At 41.3% G+C, this 23,797-nt stretch overlaps 1 protein-coding gene and 1 long non-coding RNA gene across 4 annotated transcripts in view; one reads left to right on the top strand and one right to left on the bottom strand.

Moving 5' to 3' along the window:
• Window positions 1-14,136, bottom strand: part of HSD17B14 (hydroxysteroid 17-beta dehydrogenase 14) — a 57,056-nt gene extending 42,920 nt beyond the window's left edge. Inside the window, exons 1-2 of one of the 2 annotated variants that reach the window (XM_089691006.1) lie at window positions 13,962-14,136; window positions 5,050-5,085 (exon numbers count right to left, since the gene is read on the bottom strand). In XM_089691006.1, coding sequence (XP_089547132.1) covers window positions 5,050-5,085; window positions 13,962-14,064 — 139 coding nt within the window. In that variant the 5' untranslated portion in view covers window positions 14,065-14,136. The remainder of the gene's footprint in view (window positions 1-5,049; window positions 5,086-13,961) is intronic. The other variant, XM_089691007.1, reaches the window with a different exon arrangement.
• The window catches only part of LOC149451172 (uncharacterized), an 82,411-nt gene that overhangs the window by 1,309 nt on the left and 57,305 nt on the right, over window positions 1-23,797 (top strand). The gene's annotated exons all lie outside the window — the stretch shown is intronic.

Here is a 23,797-nt window from a genome sequence, read left to right as displayed (position 1 = left end):
GCTCTGATGGGCACACCTGATGTAAAAGGGGACTGTGATGGGAACACCTTATATAAAGGGGGACTCTGATGGGGACACCTGATGTAAAGGGGGACTCTGATGGGGACATCTGATGTAAAGGGGGCACCTGATGTAAAGGGGGACTCTGATGGGAACACCTTATATAAAGGGGGACTCTGATGGGGACACCTGATGTAAAGGGGGACTCTGATGGGGACACCTGATGTAAAGGGGGACACCTGATGTAAAGGAGGACTCTGATGGGGACACTTATTTTCATTTTATGTTTACATTGTTTTATGTTAACCACTTGCCCTCTAGACTCTATTAAGCTATTGCTGTTATGTTTAAATTGACATAATAAAGCTATGTTATAATTGCTGTTTTTTATATTTTGGACTCTTTATTCTAAAGAAAAATGTGATTTCATAAGCTTTAAGGGGGCGTGTTTGGGGGTGTGGCTGGGGCGGGATTGGGGTGGGGTTGGAGGAGGACCTGAGCAAGGTTTGGTGGGGCAACTGGTGGAGAGTAAGGTTTTTGCCTGGCTAGTAGGTCTATACTTGAAATTTGAAGCCCTGATGTAAAGTACACCACCACTAGACTCTAGAGCAGTAGAGACATGTTCTCTGGAGTGACGAATCACACTTCTCCTTCTTGCAATCCGATGGATGTATTTGGGTTTTGCAGTTGCCAGGAGAACTGTACTTGCCTGACTGCATTGTGCCAAGTGTAATGCCTGGGGGGTTATGATGTGGGTTTTTTTTCAGGGGTTGGACTTGGAACCTTAGTTCCAGTGAAGAGAACTCTTAAAGCATCAGCATACCAAAACATTTTGGACAATTTCATGCTGCCAACTTTGTGGGAACAGTTTGGGGATGGCGCCTTCCTGTTCCAACATGACTGCGCACCAGTGCACAAAGCAAGGTCCATAAAGACATGGATGAGCAAGTTTGGGTTGGAGGAACTTGACTGACCTCAACCCAATAGAACACCTTTGGAACAAATTAGAGAGGAGATTGTGAGCTAGGCCTTCTCGTCCAACATCAGTACCCTGACCTCACAAATGCGCTTATATATATATATATATATACAGTCAGGTCCATAAATATTGGGACATTGACACAATTCTAACATTTTTGGCTCTATACACCACCACAATGGATTTGAAATGAAATGAACAAGATGTGCTTTAACTGCAGACTGTCAGCTTTAATTTGAGGGTATTTACATCCAAATCAGGTGAACGGTGTAGGAATTACAACAGTTTGCATATGTGCCTCCCACTTGTTAAGGGACCAAAAGTAATGGGACAATTGGCTGCTCAGCTGTTCCATGGCCAGATGTGTTATTCCCTCATTATCCCAATTACAATGAGCAGATAAAAAGGTCCAGAGTTCATTTCAAGTGTGCTATTTGCATTTGGAATCTGTTGCTGTCAACTCTCAAGATGAGATCCAAAGAGCTGTCACTATCAGTGAAGCAAGCCATCATTAGGCTGAAAAAAACAAAACAAACCCATCAGAGAGATAGCAAAAACATTAGGCGTGGCCAAAACAACTGTTTGGAGCATTCTTAAAAAGAAGGAAAGCACTGGTGAGCTCAGCAACACCAAAAGACCCGGAAGACCACAGAAAACAACTGTGGTGGATGACCGAAGAATTCTTTCCCTGGTGAAGAAAACACCCTTCACAACAGTTGGCCAGATCAAGAACACTCTCCAGGAGGTAGGTGTATGTGTGTCAAAGTCAACAATCAAGAGAAGACTTCACCAGAGTGAATACAGAGGGTTCACCACAAGATGTAAACCACTGGTGAGAGTTTGCCAAACGACATCTAAAAAAGCCTTCACAGTTCTGGAACAACATCCTATGGACAGATGAGACCGAGATCAACTTGTACCAGAGTGATGGGAAGAGAAGAGTATGGAGAAGGAAAGGAACTGCTCATGATCCCAAGCATACCACCTCATCAGTGAAGCATGGTGGTGGTAGTGTCATGGCGTGGGCATGTATGGCTGCCAATGGAACTGGTTCTCTTGTATTTATTGATGATGTGACTGCTGACAAAAGCAGCAGGATGAATTCTGAAGTGTTTCGGGCAATATTATCTGCTCATATTCAGCCAAATGCTTCACAACTCATTGGACGCCGCTTCACAGTGCAGATGGACAATGACCCAAAGCATACTGCAAAAGCAACCAAAGAGTTTTTTAAGGGAAAGAAGTGGAATGTTATGCAATGGCCAAGTCAATCACCTGACCTGAATCCGATTGAGCATGCATTTCACTTGCTGAAGACAAAACTGAAGGGAAAATGCCCCAAGAACAAGCAGGAACTGAAGACAGTTGCAGTAGAGGCCTGGCAGAGCATCACCAGGGATGAAACCCAGCGTCTGGTGATGTCTATGCGTTCCAGACTTCAGGCTGTAATTGACTGCAAAGGATTTGCAACCAAGTATTAAAAATTGAAAGTTTGATTTATGATTATTCTGTCCCATTACTTTTGGTCCCTTAACAAGTGGGAGGCACATATGCAAACTGTTGTAATTCCTACGCCGTTCACCTGATTTGGATGTAAATACCCTCAAATTAAAGCTGACAGTCTGCAGTTAAAGCACATCTTGTTCGTTTCATTTCAAATCCATTGTGGTGGTGTATAGAGCCAAAAATGTTAGAATTGTGTCAATGTCCCAATATTTATGGACCTGACTGTATATTTATATATATTTATTTATTTTTAATTTATTGAAATATAGTGAATATGGCCAATATTGTAGCATTTCAAATATATGGCAATGAATTTGGGAAGAATGTTTTAAAAAAATTTCTTTCATATGGGAATTATCTTATCATACACTATGGACAAGGATCATTAAAATCCCTGTTATTGAAACATTCTGCTTGCCAGTTTATTAGTGATTGTAAAGCTGCCGAGTGCCCTCATAACAAACCGCTTGCTATGGGGGCACTTGCGCATGCTCACTCCTGAGCCAGCTCTGTCTGTCCATTGACACACAGAATGTGGCTCCGCTCCACCCCCCGATCCCTCCTCATTGACTGTGATTGAAAGCAGCAGGAGCCAATGGCTCCTGCTGCTGCCTCTCTGTCCAATAAGGTGAAAGAGAGCCACTACTCTCATGTACATTGCTGGATTGAGCTCAGGCTCAGGTAAGTATTAGGGGGTCTGGGGAGGAGCAACACACTGAAGTTTTTTAACCTTAAAGCAGTAATAAAGTCCTAAATAAAAAAAATAAACTTTTCCCCTACAAGTTAATGTCATAATGTGCTAGTATGCATTGCATACTAGCACATTATGAAAAGCTTACCCTAAACCAAAGCTCTCCGCTGTCACCGCTGTTGGGGCTTTCAATGTCATCTGGTCTTCTTTTCAGGACTCACAAGTTCCAGCCGTTTGAATGTCTGAAATACGATGACGTCACTCCCATGCATGCGAGCGGGAGTGACAATCGCAGCAGAGCATTATGAATAGACGGCACCTGTCCAGTGTGCATGCCCAAATGACGTCACCAGCTGCTACAAATGGAAATATCTCCTAACTCTTAAGCAAAGCATGTTTAGGCGTTATTCCTTCTACCTAAAGGAAAGCTTTATTATAAGCTTACCTGTAGGCTCTAGGGATCAAGTGATATTTACTACTGATTTAATGCAGAGATTGCAAGGTAAAAAGTCTTCAGGCTTTAGAACCACTTTAAGGGAGTATATGAATGTGGTAACAACCATACCTTTTCTTGTTCAATCATTTTTATTAAAATTGACACAGTAGAAATTCTTACAGATATAAGCAAATCTAGAACACAGTTTTGGTTTGTGAAGTGTTGGGTCAATGAAGATTACAAAATAATAAGAGTACAATACAACCCTGAACAGTTGACACTGAGTCGTAATACACTATATTAGTGCTCAAACAGTATAACAAAAGTGCATAAGATCAAGGACGGAGAGGGAGGGCATTAGGGGCATATGTCAATATGTACTCCTGATGAAGTTACGTGACGTAACGCGTAGGGTGTGCCGATGACGTCAAGCCGCAAACCAAAAGTACACGTGCCGCCATTTTTGTAAAAGGGATTCCTGTACACACTGTATAGTGAGTTTTACCCTGTAGTGTCCCAGGTGGACACTTTTAAATGTGAGATAATTTTGAGCATTTTAATAAAGTTTGTTTTTTACCTGGCAATATTATACTATATGGAGTATTTTTTCCTATGGTTGTGGAGTGTTCTGGAAAATTTAAAGTGCTGATGGTGGTGAAGATCTATGTACCAGTGTACCCTCCCAGGTTAAAGGGAAAAGCGTAGTTTGACCTGGCATTATGGGTCAAACCTGGAGGTGAGCGCAATAGTGTGTTGGAGGTGGATGTACACTAAGGGGTGACACAGGAGCACCGTACACGTGTATGCAGTAGTGTGATTACACTGATCCACTTGGAGTACTTCGGATTTAAAGGGACAGGTCACCATTGTTTGGAGATTTTTGTTGCTGGTTTTTTGGAGCATGAGATATAGGCGGCATACCGCACAAACACACGTGAAGATTTCTGAGACTTAAAGGGACAGTTCACTATTAAATATAATTTATTTGTTTTTTATATCTACATTCATTTCAGCACTCATATGTGCAAGTCTACGGTGATTTATGTGTATGTGTTAAGAATACATTGGATGTAGCACATATTTATTGTCATATACACTATTTCTGTTTCACTATTCATTTATGCATGTTTGTATTATGAGTACCATTTGTGTTTATATTGCTGCTCTGCATTTTTTGACATTAGGGAGATTTGTACAGAGAGATATATCAGTAATGGGTAGGCAAAGGAGGGGAGAGAGTGAAGTGTAGGGGTCATGGAGAAAGTTTCTGGGGGTTCCAGTTGGCGTTTGAAGGAGACAGGTAGGACGATATACTGTACATGGCTGCAGGTTCTAGCGAGGAGGAATCAATGTCAGCAGAAAGGAAATGGGTTAACCATGGCTGCCACATTTTGCTGACTGTAGGAAGGAGATCTTGTATGGTAGATACAATCATACCTTTTGAACAGAACACCACCGAAGCGCCATTCTTCACTGTGGTACCATCCCGGAGAAACCAGAAAGAGATATAAACAGTAGGTTACAAAAACATAAAGGATACTTTTTACTAATATCTGTCATGATATCAGCCAGATCAGGCCACAGCTGTTAAAGTGACACTAAACTCTGGTTTTAAAGAAAATGTATTCAAGCATGTCTTTGTAACTCAAAAAGTACCTTATATTGCTCCCAGCCACCTTTTTTTTGCTCCTGTGATCTGACTTTCTGTTAAAGGGTGTTCATTCATTATGGTCCCACTGTATGTAGAAACATAGCCATCCTCTACTGCTTGCTCCTGTGATGGACTATGGGCTACAGGATTTGTAGTATATAAAGAGAAGTGCACATGACTGTAACTAATGTACACTGCTCATCCCAATCAAACAGATGTGAGGGGTAAAAGGAGAGGTTTGAGAGCCACATTCCATACAAGGGTGGTTTCATAGAATGCTGCAAGAGAAATGAGCCACTCTGATACAGGAAACCTGGGACTGCAGCCGAAACTGGAACATAGGCAAGGATTAAAAGATAAAGAAACTGTAATTAAATCAGCTGATGAAAGTGCTTAATAACTAAGGGTTTAATATCAGTTTAAAGCTGGTACACATTATTAAGGAGCTTGAAATAAGCCATCTCTCACCTACCTAGCTGCTTGAACTGTAAAGTAATTCATCCCCAAATACAACAAAGACTTTGTAGTGGGATTTTAGTCATTTTTTGATCACTCATAGTCATTTAAACATCCCTTGTGTGTTTACATATGAAGGCAGGCTGTCAAGATTCTGGTCTCCATATGAAATAAAAGGTAAATAGTGATTTTATTGCCCCTTGCACTTATTTCTAAACTCCTGTGACCCAGATTCAGCCAACAGCAGGCTATAGTCCTCTGTCGGCTGGTGTCACAGAGCCAGCCCAGGCTCTGCAGGGATCCTGACAATAATGTCAGAATCCACCCAGACATCTGACAGGCAGCTGGTTCAGCCTCTCAGTGCACCATTGAGAGCCTGAGCCAGCTGCTCCTGCCTCCTCCACAGCCCGATGCACCAGCGAGTGCTGGAGGGGCAGAGCAGAGAGACGGTGACTGACAGTCACTGGCTCTCTGCTCACCGAAGACCGAGAACTGAACGATCAGAACTCTTTGTTCCATTAGTTTTTGGTCTTAGAATTGGCAGGGGACACCTGCAGCATCAGAGAGACCCTGCAGCCACGTAGATGAGTAGGTATGTTTGTTATTTCTATATCCCGCACATTTCCTTTAAGGAATGTTCAGTGTCTACATTTGGGTGACTGTTCTAATTTAGATATTTATTACTGCACAACACACAATGGCATACTGCCGCTACTCCCATTCTTTAATTTAGCAGGTTTTATATTTTATGTGCTGATACAGTATGTGCGTTTGGTGAGATCTGTTAGCCATAGAAAACATTGCCTAGCATTTCCTGCCACTTTCTATTTACAAGTAAAAGTCAGTATTTTTTGCTAGAAAATTACGTAGAGCTTCCAAAACATAATATATATATATTTTTTTTTTTTTAGCAGAGACCTTAGAGAATAAAATAGTGATTGTTACAATTTATGTCATACGTATTTGCCCAGCGTTTTTTCAAATGCAATTTAAAAAAAAAAAAATACTCTGCACATGCTCAGTTTGATGTGTAATGCCAGATAGTTTTTCTATTTGGGAGGCCAATCAGCACTGTCCAAACAGAGGGTCAGAGGTCATACAGCCTCATAGGGCAGTCAGAGGAGAATGAAAACTCCTCCTACAAGATTAACCAATGCTTAGCCGGACACTGATAGAAGTCACAAGACTACTATGTACTGCTGATGAGAAAATGTGTTTAGCAGTTTATATTTACTAAAATAATTACGTTTCCATGTAGTGTGTACTGTGGGAGACCAGATATAGTGAATGCAGGGTCCAGGGTTTAGTGACAGTTTAAAGTGGTAGTAAACCATCCAAACAAATTCTAAAAAATCTCTCTGCAAGTTAAAAGCATAATGTACTAGTATGTATCACATACTAGCACATTATGAAAGACTTACCTGAAAATGAAGTCCTCCAGCGGAGAGCTGTCACAACTCCCCGGGGCTTCCATCTTCACCCGTTCTTCCTTCAGGGTTCGTGAGCTGCGACCATCTGATTGGCTGAGCCACAATGTCGTCACTTCCGCACATGCACAAAGCTGCGGCTTGGCTTGCTCAGTGGACGGCATGCAGTCTATTGAGAGCACAATGTGCATGCGCCGGTGGTGTTATCAGCACTCCTACAGTATATATCTCCTAAACGGTGCATGTTTAGGAGATATTTACACTACCTACAGGTAAGCCTTATTAACCACTTCCCGTCTGGCCCATGTACATAAATGGCCAGACGGAGCAGTGCAGGAGCGGGTTGCCGTTCATAAACGGCGCCCACATGTACAGCCTGTGCGCGCTCCCTGGGACCTCTGTGTGAGGTCCCGATCATGTGATCACTGATTGGCCAATCAGTGATCACATGAATAGTAGTAAACACGATGTCACTTGCTGACATCATAGCTTATTACTAGTGAAATCTGTAAATGATCAGAGAGGTCACATGGTACAAGGCTATTCACAACAGCCTTGTACCATGTGACATGCTGTGACCAATCACAGCTCACACAGTATTTCTCAATGGCTGCAAGAATGCAGGCAGAGAGGAGAAATGATTGCTTTTACAGCCTTTATGGGTGTGAAAGTAACCAGTGTAAAACAAAAAAAAAAACTTCATCACCCTCCACAAGTAGTACAGTGTCACCATGGTGGCACTGTACTGCTAGGGTGACAATATGTTAAAAAAACATAAATAATAATATAAAAAAATAAAAATGTAAAAAACTTTTTTGAAAAATTATAATTTTTGGTTATAAACTAATTTGGGTTATTTTTTTTTTTGTTCATTAAAAAGATAACTGATTACATTTTGGACAATATTTATGAAGAAAGATTATTTATTTGCAAAATAAGAAAAACACTTTTTTTCAAACTTTTTGGACTTTTTCATTTATATAGCAAAAAAAAATAAAAATCCCAGTGGGGAATAAATACCACCAAAATAAAGTTTTATCTGTCTAAAAAAAATGCTAAAAAATTCATATGGGTACAGTGTTGCATGACCGCGCAATTGTCATTCAAAGTGTGATAACACTGAAAGCTGAAAATTTGCCTGGGCAGGAAGGAGGTAAAAGTGTCCGGACTTGGAAGCGGTTAAAGGCTTACCTATAGGTAAAAGTTACCAAAGTGGGTTTACTTCCACTTTAAGAATACATACTTGAATAGATTTTTTTTAAACAGAGTTTATTGGTACTTTACGTGCACAGGTGATAATTTTGTTGGAGTGTATTTTATTTTTTCTACAGGTATATCCCATTAAGGGTTTGTACAGTTAAAAAAAATCAGGAAGACACAATGGTGCCTAGAACTTTGTGTTAGTTTTAATTAACAGTACGTGTATTACTTTTTCTATAATATCTGTTAAGTATACCTGATGGTGCCACAAAACACATTTCAGAGAAAAGCAAAAAAGCAATAATTTCCACAAAAACCTAAAACTGTCAAACATTAACCAAAGCAGTGTACTTTGAATTCTGAGTTGATATTTTATAAAACTGGCCGCCACTAGAACAGGATCCTTTTATTAATATAAAATAGTGAGAATAATACTAGTAGAACACAATAAAGGCACTGAATTCATGAACACAGCACTTGGAATTTTGCACCCCACAGACACTGTTAATTCAATGCTCATACACTCATGCAATGTGGAAATGCTGATGTTACGGTCTACAGATGCTGTCTATTGTGCATTGTGAAAAAGAACTGCAGGAATTGCAGCAATAAAAATGTTTTGGTTTATAAATTGTGAAGTTCAATGTGATGTGTGCCTCCTCATAGATGTATCTCTTTTATTTACTATTTACATTTTTACTGAGTGTTGGGACTACGACTATCACTTTACTTCTACTTTCGACCTTTGGATCATTCTGCCCACCCCTTCTCTCCTCTTGCCCAATCATGGAAGGCTTAGTATCAAGTGAACCAACGTTTCGACCTTTGGATCATTCTGCCCACCCCCTCTCTCCTCTTGCCCAATCATGGAAGGCTTAGTATCAAGTGAACCAACGTTTCGACCTTTGGATCATTCTGCCCACCCCCTCTCTCCTCTTGCCCAATCATGGAAGGCTTTGTATCAAGTGAACCAATTCACAAAAGACAAAGTATTCTGTGAATGGACAGCAGAGCAGCGGGTAGGGGTATGGTGGCTGTGTAGCACAGCACATCTCTTCTGTCTGAGTGCCCGGAGTATAGTTATAGCTGCACTCCCAGTGCTCAGAAAAAATGTAAATAGTAAGTAAAAGGGATAGGTCCAGAAAGTGGCATACCCTCCATTATAATTAACCCCTATAAACAACCAAATTTTTAAAAGTGCTGCAATTCCTGGAGTTCCACTTTAAATGGAAGCTTTTCTCTTTTAAGTTCTACGATTTCAGGAAGCATACCATTGTGGGTTAAGAAATATTGTTTAGGAGGGCTGTGCAAAGCTTCACAGACTATGGCTTGGTTTCCTCTCCCTGTGCTCCATGTACGCTGCAGCTGATAAATTCACGTTTAGGAGCTTCTCTGCGATTTTTTCAGCAGCCCCTGAACTCTCCCTAATGTTTTCCTATGTGTCCATGTACACTATGTCGTTTACAGGCAGTTGAGTTTACAGTCGTTTTTTTGAAAGCACCAAACTTGCAGTCAGGAGTAGATTTTATCAGCGTTTCAAACGCCAAACGCTTGTAAACACGTGTAAATGCAGCTAACCGCATTTATAAGTGTTTGCGTTAGGAAATTTTTTTTAACTCTTCCATTTCCAGATGCTGTCCAGAGCCTTTTTTCATCATGAAAAATGCATGCAAAGTGTTTTCCCGGTACTCAAATGGACCTGATACACCATACTTTGAGGTTTCGCATGAAAGAAAATATGTTAGACATTGCTGCAATAATTGCTCACAGAAATGAGCTGGAACACATCCAAACACCACAAAAAAAAAGACAGCTAATCTCAACAAATACTGCTCTCTCTGCTTCTACTCTCTCTATTTCTCTCAAAATGTCTGAAATTGTAAATTTTTTACTGTTTTTCAGTGCATTCTGGGTATTTTGGAAGGTCTCCTGAGGTCATCTTTAAAAAACGCTTCTAAATGCAAACGCTCATAAACGCGCATAAACAGACGTTTTTTAACCTACGTTTTCCAGCAGTCAGTGTCCATCGTTCAGAAGTGTCCCGTGTACATGGAGCCTTATAGAACTTGCTGGAAAGTTCTAGAATCTAGTAGGTGGAGAAACAGAGGTTGCATCTTGAATATTCATGGAGTTTCCACCAATCCCTGGGGAAGCAGAACCCAGAGGGGTGTCACAGTCCATAAATAGCCAGAAGCCTGGCAGTCTGGTGTGCAGAGCATGTGCCTGGAAGAACCCCCTGAGCTGGGGGGCTCTGCCCCTGGAAGGACCCCATGAGCCAGGGGGCTCTGCCCCTGGAGGGACGGAAGGAAGAGAAGCAAGAGAGAGGGGAACAGAGGAAAGGTCTTCAGACTTCACTCAGCCTTTATTCCAGCTAGGCCCAACTGGGAAACTCTAAGCCAGAATCAGTCTCCACAGCAGAAATGGAGAGAGAACCTTGCAGCAGCTCTCTGGATTCTAGGAGCTCCTGAAAGGGACTGGGTGGGTACTTTTCAGCCAATATACCCATGCTTTAGAGAGGACCATGTAGTGGAAGACCACACATGTCTGGGAGCCTAGAGGGATAGCCAAGTGCAGTGCAAGACAGTCAGGAGCATCCCATAATATCTCTAGCCTGAGTTAAGAACAGCCAGGTGCAGTGCAATACTGTGTCTACAACTTGATCATTTGGAGTTTTTGTTCACATATATGCTGTGTCATCATTTCATCATTGCTACTGATGTGCAGCTCACTTTGGATCAACCTACAGCAGTCAGAGACTTTAGCTTTTCCTCAGCCACTTGTACAAAGTTTGCATCTAGTTCTCAGCTTGGAGCATCCCATGTACCCCTAATCCCTATCCAAATTTTAGAAAAAAATTAAAGGAAAACAAATACCCCTAGACTGCTTATTGAGCCTGTGAAGTGAGAGTGGAAAATTCCTGTTGTCTGGCTGTGGGTGCTGTGTGAGAGGGAAAAAAAAAAGGGCCCGAAATCCAGCAGCCCCTACAGGGGTAGCGGTAGATTTATTAATGACATCTCAGATTTCCAAGGACACATTCAGACTGGCAATGAGGGCTGGAAAAAAACTGTAGCAGCAGGAATCTTTAATTTATAGATGCAGATGTGAGTGGCCAGGTGCAGCTATGGGCCTTGTTCATTATAATGACAGGTCACTTGCGGCTCTCCGCTGAGCCAGCGATTGCCTGCAGTGATAACGCAAAGTGCGTCCAGCCGCGATTGCTACACGAAATCGCTGGCCGTGCGGCCACCAGTGACCTGTCGTTAAAGTGAAAGGAGCCGGCGGCTGCACGTAGCCGCTCTCATCCGCAGTTGTAAACAAAAGGTTCCTGTTGCTGCAATTCACACAGGCCTTAATCGCTCCTAATCACTAAATTCACACGGATGTCTACATTTCAGAGTTTAGCTGTAGTTAGAAAACTTTTTTAAAAGCAGCTTATCTCACACAAACTAATCATGTTTTTCATACATAACAAGGTCAGACCGGTTCGCTGTGTTTGCAAAAAGAAGGTAAGTACTGCGTCCAGAGTCGAATATCTGCAGCTAAACACTCATTGCAATTATAGCTGCTGAGAGTTTAGATCAAGTGACACACTTCCCATTTTCTTCCTGAAATGCTGCGTTTTCATTCTTTCCAGACATGGTCTAACCAGAGTTAGTAAGCTGTGAAAGGTGGACACTGACATTCTGGTAAAGGTTTAACATTTATCAGGATAGGTTCTGAATTCTGCATACATTCCCGTATGGAAGAAAAATATATTTGAAATATATTTAAAAAATATTCTTCCCAAATATATTTACATATATTTGAAATGCTACAACTTTGGACATATTCAATAAATTTCAATATATATACACATACACACTGTATGTTGAAATGCGTTTTTATTACAAAATATATGAAAAATATTTTTTAAAATACATTTCAAACACACTGTGTGTCTTTAAAAATACAAATCTACATTTTTGGAATGCATTTACAAATATATGTAATAATATACATTCAAATTACTTTTTTATATGTTAAAAAACATCTGCAGAATATATTTAAAAAATATTTTTTTAAAAATATATATTTTTTAAATATATTTTTCAGATTTTTTTTAACATATAAAAAAGTAATTTTAACATATATTTTTACATACAGTGAAGGAAATAAGTATTTGATCCCCTGCTGAATTTGAATGTTTGCCCACTCACAAAGAAATGATCAGTCTAAAAATCGAATGGTAGGTGTATTGTAAGACTAAGAGATAAAATAGCAACAAAAAAGTCAAAAGAAATGCATGTCTAACAAATTATGCACTGATTTGCATGTTTATGAGGGAAATAAGTATTTGATCTCCTTCACAAAACATGACTAAGTACTTGGTGGCAAATCCCTTGGTGGCAATCACAGAGGTCAGATGTTTCCTGTAGTTGGCCACCAGGTTTGCACACATCTCAGGAGGGATTTTGGCCCACTCCTCTTGGCAGATCTTCTCCAAGACATTAAGGTTTGGTGGCTGACGTTTGGCAACTCGAACTTTCAGCTCCCTTCACAGTTTTTCAATTGGATTAAGGTCTGGAGACTGGCTAGGCCACTCCTGGACCTTAATGTGCTTCTTCTTGAGCCACCCCTTTGTTGCCTTGGCTGTGTGTTTTGGGTCATTGTCATGCTGGAACACCCATCCATGACAATGACCCAAAACACATGGCCAAGGCAACTAAGTGGAAGAGGAGGTGCCTGGGGCATAGCATCCCCCTGAGAATGGGGTATTGAGAAAAAAATGCCTGAAACCACTGACGCACCTAAACACAACTAAACTCATTTACCCCTGGTTCACATATCCATGTTCCTGCGGGCTGCGTTTTGCACGGGCACGAGAGCCCATTCATTTGAATGGACTCTCATGCCCCGGGACACACAGGGAAGAAGTCCCTGCACTTCTTCTGAAAAGGCAGCCTGCACAGGAACCTCGGTTCCCAGTGCGGTTGCGATTTCCAGTGCGGGCGGTGTGCCATTAGAAGTAATGGCACCCACCCGCGGGTCCGCATTCCTCTGTGTGGGCGGTGCGGCTGCACGGATTTTTGTGCGGATCTACAGTGGCACCACCCGCACATATGTGAACCTAGCGTTACAAACTGCTACCATCTGCAGGAAATATTTCAGCTTTTTCAAGTGCAGAATAGTGGCGTTTAGCTGCTGCCAGATACAAATGTCTGTATGACTGTAGCTTTTGTTCAGAAAAATTCTTCACTGTTTACTGTTGAAAATCTAAAAAGTACTATAGAAGCAGTAAGCAAATAACCCTGCCTCCATCATCTTCTAGAAATGTCACTAACAGAAAACTGACTGAATAGATCAGAAAGAGAAGCCCCGCCGAGAAGGAATGCTGCTAAACAATTAAAGGTTGTCTCTTAACTCAGGTACAGTTTGCCCCTTGACACCTGTTTCTGCAGTGCATTTCTTCTTCCTGCTTCAGTTTAATAAAAATGATATAGAAAAGAACTGCAATGATAGGAAATGTTATGACCTATGCTGAAAAGTTCAGATATAAATTACACACATGATGTTTGGCATGAAGACAAGGATAATATGTTTGCACATCTAATGAAAACCCAGCAACAAGTTCTTACCAAACTCCCTGACAATCGCTTCCCCGATGCCTTTTGTCCCTCCGGTCACTACGACCACCTTGTTGTGGTACCTGAGGCTGGGGTCTGCTCCTCTAGCAGCCATAGTGCCTGGCCAGAAATGCACTGCACACACAGAACTGTTGTTTCAGCATTCTAGCAATCACGTTCCTGTCATATGATCTGAAACCAAAAAGGAAGGAAATGGGCATGCTCCAGAAGCAAAGCATGATAGGAAATGTAGTTGTTCAGGAATCCATAGATCAGGAAGCTTGGTGCAGCTGCTGAGTGATGCTCATAGTGTACCAATGTCTTCAGTCTGACACAGTTATATCTGTTTACCTTTCATTACAAATCACAGCTGACAGTGCTTTTGTGATATATATATACAGTATATATATATACATACATTATATTGCCAAAAGTATTGGGACACCTGCCTTTACACGGACATGAACTTTAATGGCATCCCAATCATAGTCTGTAGGGTTCAATATTGAGTTGGCCCACCCTTTGCAGCTATATAACAGCTTTAATTCTTCTGGGAAGGCTGTCCACAAGGTTTAGGAGTGTGTCTATGGGAATGTTTGACCATTCTTCCAGAAGCGCATTTGTGAGGTCAGGCACTAATGTTGGACGAGAAGGCCTGGCTCGCGGTCTCCACTCATTCATACCAAAAGCGTTATATCAGGTTGAGGGCAGGCCAGTTAAGTTCCTCCACCCCAAACTCGATCATCCATGTCTTTATGGACCTTGCTTTGTGCCAGGGGCGGACTGACAACTCATGGGGCCCCCGGGCAATAGGGGATCATGGGGCCCCTGTGTCCTTGCCCAAACTCAAAAAAGCCTATGAAAAAGGTACCAGGGGCATCTCATGGGGCCCCCTACTGACCCCGGGCCCTCAGGCAGTGCCCGAGTTTCCAAATGGTCAGTCCGCCCCTGCTTTGTGCACTGGTGCGCAGTCATGTTGGAACAGGAAGGGACCATCTTCAAACTGTTCCCACAAAGTTGGGATCATGAAATTGTCCAAAATGTCTTGGTATGCTGACACTTTAAGAGTTACCTTCACTGGAACTAAGGGGCCAAGCCCAAACCCTGAAAAACAACTTCACACCATAATCCCCCTCCACCAAACTTTACACTTGGCACAATGCAGTCAGGCAAGAACCATTTTCCTGGCAACTGCCAAACCCAGACACGTCCATCAGTTTGCCAGACAGAGAAGTGTGATTTCGTCACTCCAGAGAACACGTCTCCACTACTCTAGAGTCCAGTGGTAGTGTGCTTTACACCACTGCATCCGACGCTTTGCATTGCACTTGGTGATGTAAAGCTTGGATGCAGCTGCTCGGCCATGGAAACCCATTCCATGAAGCTCTCTACACACTGTTGTTGTGCTAATCTGAAGGCCACACAAAGTTTGGAAGTCTTTAGCTATTGACTCTGCAGACAGTTGGCGACTTCCGTTCACTGTGTGCTTCAGCATGGGCTGACCCCGCTCTGTCGTTTTACGTAGCCTACCACTTTGTGGCTGAGTTGCTGTTGTTTCCAGTTGCTTCCACTTTGTTATAATACCACTAACAGTTGGTCATGGAATATTAGCAAGGAAATTTCATGGATGGACTTATTGCACAGGTGGCAACCTATCGGGGTACCAAACTTGAATTGACTGAGCTCCTGAGAGTGACCCATTCTATCAAAAATGTTTGTAGAAGCAGTCTGCATGCCTAGGTGCTTGATTTTACATACCTATGGCCATGGAGGTGATTGGAATACCTGAATCCAATGATATGGAGGGGTGTCCCAATACTTTTGGCTATATAGTGTATATATTATATATATATATATATATATATATATATATATACACAATATCTCCCAGAAGTGAGTACACCCCTCACATTTTTGTAAATATTTTATTATAGCTTTTCATGTGACAACACTGAAGAAATGACACTTTGCTATAATGTAAAGTAGTGAGTGTGCAGCTTGTATAACAGTGTAAATTTGCTGTCCCCTCAAAATAACTCAACACACAGCCATTAATGTCTAAACCACTGGCAACAAAAGTGAGTACACCCCTAAGTGAAAATGTCCAAATTGGGCCCAAAGTGTCAATATTTTGTGTGGCTACCTTTATTTTCCAGCACTGCCTTAACCCTCTTGGACATGGAGTTCACCAGAGCTTCACAGGTTGCCACTGGAGTCCTCTTCCACTCCTCCATGATGACATCACGGAGCTGGTGGATGTTAGAGACCTTGCGCTCCTCCACCTTCCGTTTGAGGATGCCCCACAGATGTTCAATAGGGTTTAGGTCTGAAGACATGCTTGGCAAGTCCATCACCTTTACCCTCAGCTTCTTTAGCAAGGCAGTGGTCATCTTGGAGGTGTGTTTGGGATCGTTATCATGTTAGAATACTGCCCTGTGGCCCAGTCTCCGAAGGGAGGGGATCATGCTCTGCTTCAGTATGTCACAGTACATGTTGGCATTCATGGTTCCCTCAATGAACTGTAGCTCCCCAGTGCTGGCAGCACTCATGTAGCCCCAAACCATGACATCCCACCACCATGCTTGACTGTAGGCAAGACACACTTGTCTTTGTACTCCTCCCCTGGTTGCCGCCACACACTCTTGACACCATTTGAACCAAATAAGTTTATCTTGGTCTCATCAGACCACAGGACATGGTTCCAGTAATCCATGTCCTTAGTCTGCTTGTCTTCACCAAACTGTTTGTGGGCTTTTTCTTGTGCATCATCTTTAGAAGAGGCTTCCTTCTGGGATGATAGCCGTGCAGACCAATTTGATGCAGTGTGCTGCGTATGGTCTGAGCACTGACAGACTGACCCCCCACCCCTTCAACCTCTGCAGCAATGCTGGCAGCACTCATACATCTATTTCCCAAAGACAACCTCTGGATATGACGTTGAGCACGTGCACTCAACTTCTTTGGTCGACCATGGCGAGGCCTGTTCTGAGTGGAACCTGTCCTGCTAAACCGCTGTATGGTCTTGGCCACCGTGCTGCAGCTCAGTTTCAGGGTCTTGGCAATCTTCTTATAGCCTAGGTCATCTTTATGTAGAGCAACAATTCTTTTTTTCAGATCCTTAGAAAGTTCTTTGCCATGAGGTGCGATGTTGAATTTCCAGTGACCAGTATGAGAGAGTGAGAGTGATAACACCAGATTTAACACACCTGCTCCCCATTCACACCTGAGACCTTGTAACACTAATGAGTCACATAACACCGGGCAGGGAAAATGGCTAATTGGGCCCAATTTGGACATTTTCACTTAGGGGTGTACTCACTTTTGTTGCCAGTGGTTTAGACCTTAATGGCTTTCTGTTGAGTTATTTTGAGGGGACAGCAAATTTACACTGTTATACAAGCTGTACACTCACTATTTTACATTGTAGTAAAGTGTAATTTCTTCAGTGTTGTCACATGAAAAGATAGAATAAAATATTTACAAAAATGTGAGGGGTGTACTCACTTCTGCGAGATACTGTGTATGTATGTATATATATATATATATATATATATATATATATATATATATATATATATCAGTCATAAGTTTATGACCACTGAAGTGAATACCATTATCTCGATACAATGGCATCTGAAAACCAGTGGGATATATTAGCAAATAAACATTTTGCCCTGAAAGTGATGCTTTGAAAGTAGAAAAAAATGGGCATTACAGTTTGTTGTGTATGGGACTGTGTAGCTGCAGACCAGTCAGGGTGCCTATGCTGACCTGTGTCCACAGCCAAAAGTGCCTACAATGGGCACGTGAGAATCAGACCATGGAGCAATGGAAGAAGGTTACCTGGTCTGATGAATCACGTTTTCTTTTCCATCATGTGGATGGCCAGGCGTAAGTGTGTCAACTACTTGGGGAAGTGATGGCACCAGCAGTATGGGAAAAAGGCACCCTAGCAGGGGCAATGTGATGCTTTGGGCAATGTTTTCCTCAGAAACCTTGGGTGTTGCTAATCATGCGAATGTTAATTGACATGTACCACCTACCTAAATATTGTTGCTGACCAAGTATACCCCATTATGGAAACTGTATTCCTTGATGGCAGGGGCCTCTTTCAGCAGAATAATGTGCCCTGCCACCAAAATGGTTCAAGAATGATTTGAGAAACACAAAGTACTTAAGGTGTTGATTTGGTCCCCAAATTCTCCAGATCTCAATTCATTGAGCATCTATGGGATGTGCTGCAAAAACAAGTGGGAGGCCCCATGTCACAACTTACAGGACTTAAAGAAGAGATATAAGTTGTGTCAGCCTAAGCTGTAATAAGATAGTCACACACTTTTGGTGAGTGCAATTCCTAATGTGTGGTGAAGGGAACATTACAGGAAGTCAATTTAGATTGAAGATCTTTTACATTTTTTTGAACTTGTTTATTTTCTTGATCACCCAAGAGTTTGGAGGGAACTTTAGTTGTTTTTTATATTTGAACACTGTGTTTTGTAACAAAGGATTGTCTACTTAAAATATTTTATATAAGTGTTTAACATTGTACCTTTTTTTTATATGCATGTTTGACTTTTTTTCACTTGTGGTATGCTGTTCATTTATTGATTTATAGAGTTAGACTTGTGGGAAATTGTGATTTCATAAATTTACACACTTTTAGGACTTTAAAGATCCTTTGCTGATGCCTTGGTGTCAGAGACCGCAGAATACCTTCAGAGGTCTAGTGATGTCTATGCCTTGATGGGTCAGGCTCAAAATGGGAACTTACTCAATATTAGGTGGGTGGTCATAAATATACAGTTGTGTTCAAAATAATAGCAGTCAGACATCACTAACCTGATCAATCACTGTTTTTGGTAGAAATCATATTTCTACATGGCAAATAATTTACTAGTAGGTGTAGTAGAGTACCGTAATAGAAATCCAACAGACCCAACAGTCATGACATGCATGCTGCTGATTCTGTGTAATTGAATCACTAAGTGAAAGGGGCATGTTCAAAATAATAGCAGTGTGGAGTTCAATTAGTGAGGTCATTCATTCTTTGAAAAACAGGTGGCAATTATTGCCCTTATTTAAGGAAGGAAGGCAGCAAATGTTGTACATGCTGGTTACAGTGCATTTCTCTCTGAAATTCTGAGGAAAATGGGTTGTTCCAGACATTGTTCAGAAGAACAGCGTTCCTTGATTAAAAAGTTGATTTGAGAGGGGAAAACATAGAAAGAAGTGCAGAAAATGATAGGCTGCTCAGCTAAGAGGATCGCAAATGCTTTAAAATGGCAACCAAAACCTGAAAGACGTGGAAGAAAGCGAAAAACTACCATTCGAATGGATAGAAGAATAGCCAAAATGGCAAGGACTCAGCCAACAATCAGCTCCAGGAAGATCAAAGAAGGTCTAAAGTTCCCTGTGAGTACTGTTACAATTAGAAGACGCCTATGTGAAGCCAAGCTGTCTGCAAGAAGACCCCGCAAAGTCCCACTGTTGAAAAAAAGATGTGCTGAAGAGGTTACAATTTGCCAAAGAGCTCATTGACTGGCCTAAAGAGAAATGGCGCAACATTTTGTGGACTGATGAAAGTAAGATTGTTCTTTTTGGGTCTAGTGGCCGGAGACAGTTTGTCAGACGACCCCCAAACACTGAATTCAAGCCACAGTACACTGTGAAGACAGTGAAGCATGGTTGCACAAGCATCATGATATGGGGATGTTTCTCATACTACGGTGTTGGGCCTATTTATCGCATACCAGGGATCATGGATCAGTTTCAATACATCAGAATACTTGAAGAGGTCATGCTGCCTTATGTTGAAGAGGAAATGCCCTTGAAATGGGTGTTCCAACAAGACAATGACCCCAAACACACCAGTAAACGTGCAACATCTTGGTTTCAGACCAATAAGATTGACATTATGGAGTGGCCAGCCCAATCCCAGGATCTTAACCACTTGAGCTCCTGAGGATTTACCCCCCTTAATTACCAGGCCTCTTTTTGCTACTCGGCGCTGCACTAATTCAACTGATAATTGCGCGGTCAAGCAATGCTGTACCCAAACAAAATTTACGTCCTTTTTTTCACACAAATAGAGCTTTCTTTCGGTGTAATTTGATCATCTGTGCGCTTTTTATTTTTCACGCTATAAACAAAAAAGACCAAAAATTTTGAAGAAAAACAATATTTTTTACTTTTCAGTTATAAAAAATATATAGTAAATTCAAAGTTGGTTATAAATTTAGGTCAAAATGTATTCTGCTACATGTTTTTGGTAAAAAAAAATCCCAATAAGTGTATATTGATTGCTTTGTGTGGAAGTTATAGCGTCTACAATCTATGGTATAAATACTGCAATTTATGCCATTTTTCTGCTATACAGCGCTGCGCTAGTTTAACGGACAATTGTGCGGTCATGCAATACAGTACATAAATTAAATTTACATCCTTTTTTTCCCCACAAATTGAGCTTTCTTTTGGTGGTATTTGATCGCCTTGGGCGGAGCTTGATTGATGTCAGGTCATTACGTTCCCTATGAGCTACTGCGCATGTGCCCAGTAGCTGGGTCTGTTTTGCTGTGATTGCGGTTGATGCTGGTGTCGGCTGGGACACCTTTTGAGTTAAGTACAATGAGTACTAAATAAAGATGTTGTTTTAATAATACTGCACCATGAAGCTCTTCTGTTTCTTCCGAGTGTCTGGCATTTCCCTCTTTGGATACGTTTGAAGGTGGCTTTCTTGAGAAGTGGATTTCCTTGATGATGATTGATTTGAAAGTAATTGGCTCCATCTGAAATTGGTCTATGTGGATCTGGGCTCTGCAGAATACTATTCCTTGAAGATACATCTATGAATGACTTATTATTATTATTATTATTATTAATACTACTGGTCCCAGAGCAATATATGGTTTAATTATTTATTTATTTGTTTTAGCTCTGGTGAGTTTTATTTTGGTGGTGGTATTGTCACTTTATTTTTCTTTTTGGTGCACGTTTTTTGTGCTAAAAAGTGTGAATATTTTTCTTATATATATATTTTATTATTTTTTTGTTTGCACCATTTACACATTTGATTTATGGAGATAATTTTTTACTAGCGCAAAATACTTTTTTGTGTTATTTGATCGCCTGTGCGGTTTTTATTTTTTGCGCTATAAAAAAAAAGGCTGACAATTTTGAGGAAAAAAAACAATATTTTGGACTTTTTGCTATAAAACATGTCCAGTAAAAAAAAATGCAAAAATCAAATTTAGTCATAAATTTCTGCCAAAATACATTCTGCGACATGTCTTTGCTAAAAAAAAAAACCCAATACGTGTAAATTAATTGGTTTACGTGAAAGTTATAGCGTTTACAAATGGCGGGAAAGATACTGGGATTTTTAATTTTTTTTATACTAATAATGGCGGCGATCAGCGACATATGGCGGCGATCAGGGACTTATGGCGGCAATCAGCGACTTATGGCGGGACTGCGGCGGACATTTTGACACTGGGGGGGAACTGACTTGGGGTCACTGACATCCCCAGTGACACCAATACAGTGATCAATGAAAAAAACCCCACTGATACTGTACTAATGTCACTGGGGAGGAAGGGGTTAACATATTTAGAGTTTACTGTGTAAGGGGAGTGTTTTACTAGGGGGTGGGGGTGTGTGCTGGATGGGGGGAGGGAGGGGGGAGCTGATCGAGGGAGAGAAATTCTTCTCTCCCTCTGCAGTGATAACAGCTCATCGCGGGAAAACGGCCGGTGACCCGGCGGCTGACATCCGCTGCGGACACCCGCGGGACAGGCAGGGCGGGCGCGCGCCTCACGCACGCCCCCTACCTGTTTTGCGGAGGTCCATTTTAAAACGTCGTTTTGCCTATGAGTGCCGCCCTGCCACCGTTTATAGGCAGTGGCTGGGCGGCAAGTGGCTAATCCAATAGAAAACTTGTGGGGTGACATAAAAAAATGCAGTTTCTGAGGCAAAACCAAGAAATAGAGAACTGTGGAATGTAGTCCAATCATCCTGGGCTGGAATACCTGTTCACAGGTGCCAGAAGTTGGTTGACTCCATGCAACACAGATGTACAGCAGTTCTCAGAAACAGTGCTTATACAACTAAATATTAATTAAGTGATTCAAAGGAAAGCAAAATCTTCAAACATTTTTCAGTTTATATAGTGAATGTTTGAGTTTGTAAAGAAGAATACAAACACTGCTATTTTTTGAACAGTCTAATATTCACTTTTCTTCAATTCTTTTTAGAGGAACAACACAAATTTGATATATTTTTCTTCATGTTTTGATTTGGAATAGAATGTGTAGTGTTCCCAATGCATTTGTGTGTATGGAAATAAAAGCTATTAGAAGGATTTTGAGCTTTATTCACTTTTTTCAACACACTGCTATTATTTTGAACACAACTGTATATGTAGCACTACCCCTGCAGGAGCTGCTGGTATATTTGGGTCCTCTGTTAGGCCCAAGAGAGAACCACACTTCTGCTGACACTTCCAAAGTACCTTGGCCAGGAAGTCTCCCGGATGCTACACAAGGAAAATACACACACATTTTTTTAAAATAAATAAATAAGTTGTATTAAGTTCAATTAAAGGGAAGGTAGGCAATTTACCGGTTAACAAAGGTTCACAATAAACTAGATGATTTCCCACAGAAACGAGTCAATACAGTACAAATATCCTTACTAACATGGCAACATGTCCTGCAGGACTGAGGATTTAAACTATTGCCCTCTGACTGGGAGATTACTCCCCAAGCAAGACAAATATAAGTAACAAGGAATAACAGCTAGCTCACTTGTAGACTCTCAGTAAGGAGAGTCTAGGTTAGGAAATTTGGTTAACCTCCTGCACACCAGTATCTTTAAAAAAGATAGTCCCTGAGCACAGTCAACTGAAAGATTAATATTCTTCTGCCAGCTTAGTTGGGGCCCTTATGTTAGCATGTGATGTAAAATGCAGTCCTCTGTAGATGGGAAGAATGGGATAGTTCCCTTTAAGTTGCTAGCACAGTTCTCCTTAAGATAGGTGCAGTAGGGCCGGGGGGTCACTTTAAGAGACTGAATTGACACAAACAGTTTCTTTAGCAGTATAGTTTTAGGGTTGTAGTTACTTTAGAATAGAAGGGGGGAATATTGGCAGGTGTGTTACCTTTTAAATTATTAAATTGAACTTAAGTGGCAAAATTCCCTCCTTAGATAGATGGCTTGAACATAGATGATTTTTGCCTAGCAGGGTATCAAAGGGTTAACTCAGTTTAGTGTCCTGCATGTAGTGGCCCTGTTGACAGTTTAAAGATGGCAGTCTGCAGCTGTAAGGGACACTGGCACATGCATCACTAGTAGTGGCCTATGCTAAAGAATGTCTTAGAACTTAAAGTACCTGGATGGCAGCAACTGTTTGCAACAAAGAGTAAGGATAGGTAGGTCAAAAACACTCTCACCGAATCCTTGTGTAATGTTGAGATAAGCAATGATCATCCAGCGATGGGGAGGGGCCATTTGTTTTAAAGATACGGCTGTGATGGCAGTGACTCTCACACTCCTGCTGCAGACAGGTCTTCACAGGCTTCTTATGCTTGATGCTCAAGTTTAATTGCAGCTTGACTTGGAGGCTCCATTCACACTGAGCTGAACGTTTTTCAGGTGTTTCTTCAAGCATTTTTTTCAGGCATCTTTGAGCATTTTTTTTAGCAGATTTGCAAATAGTATAGACATTTTTTCAGGCGGTTTTCATTTAGGCATTTTTGCTGTGGCCAATAGAAATAGCTGCTGTTCGAGCTGAAAACTCCTGAATAAACGCTTGAAAAAAACAGTAATTCCCACTGTTCAGGCATTTTCCATTC

This window comes from Staurois parvus, unplaced genomic scaffold (assembly GCF_062004578.1).
Source record: "Staurois parvus isolate SC_StPar_1 unplaced genomic scaffold, SC_StPar_1.0 ptg000548l, whole genome shotgun sequence".
In the NCBI taxonomy this organism is placed as follows: Eukaryota; Metazoa; Chordata; class Amphibia; order Anura; family Ranidae; genus Staurois; species Staurois parvus.
The sequence above is the reverse complement of the archived record's forward strand: the minus strand, read 5'-3'. Positions and strand labels throughout refer to the sequence as shown.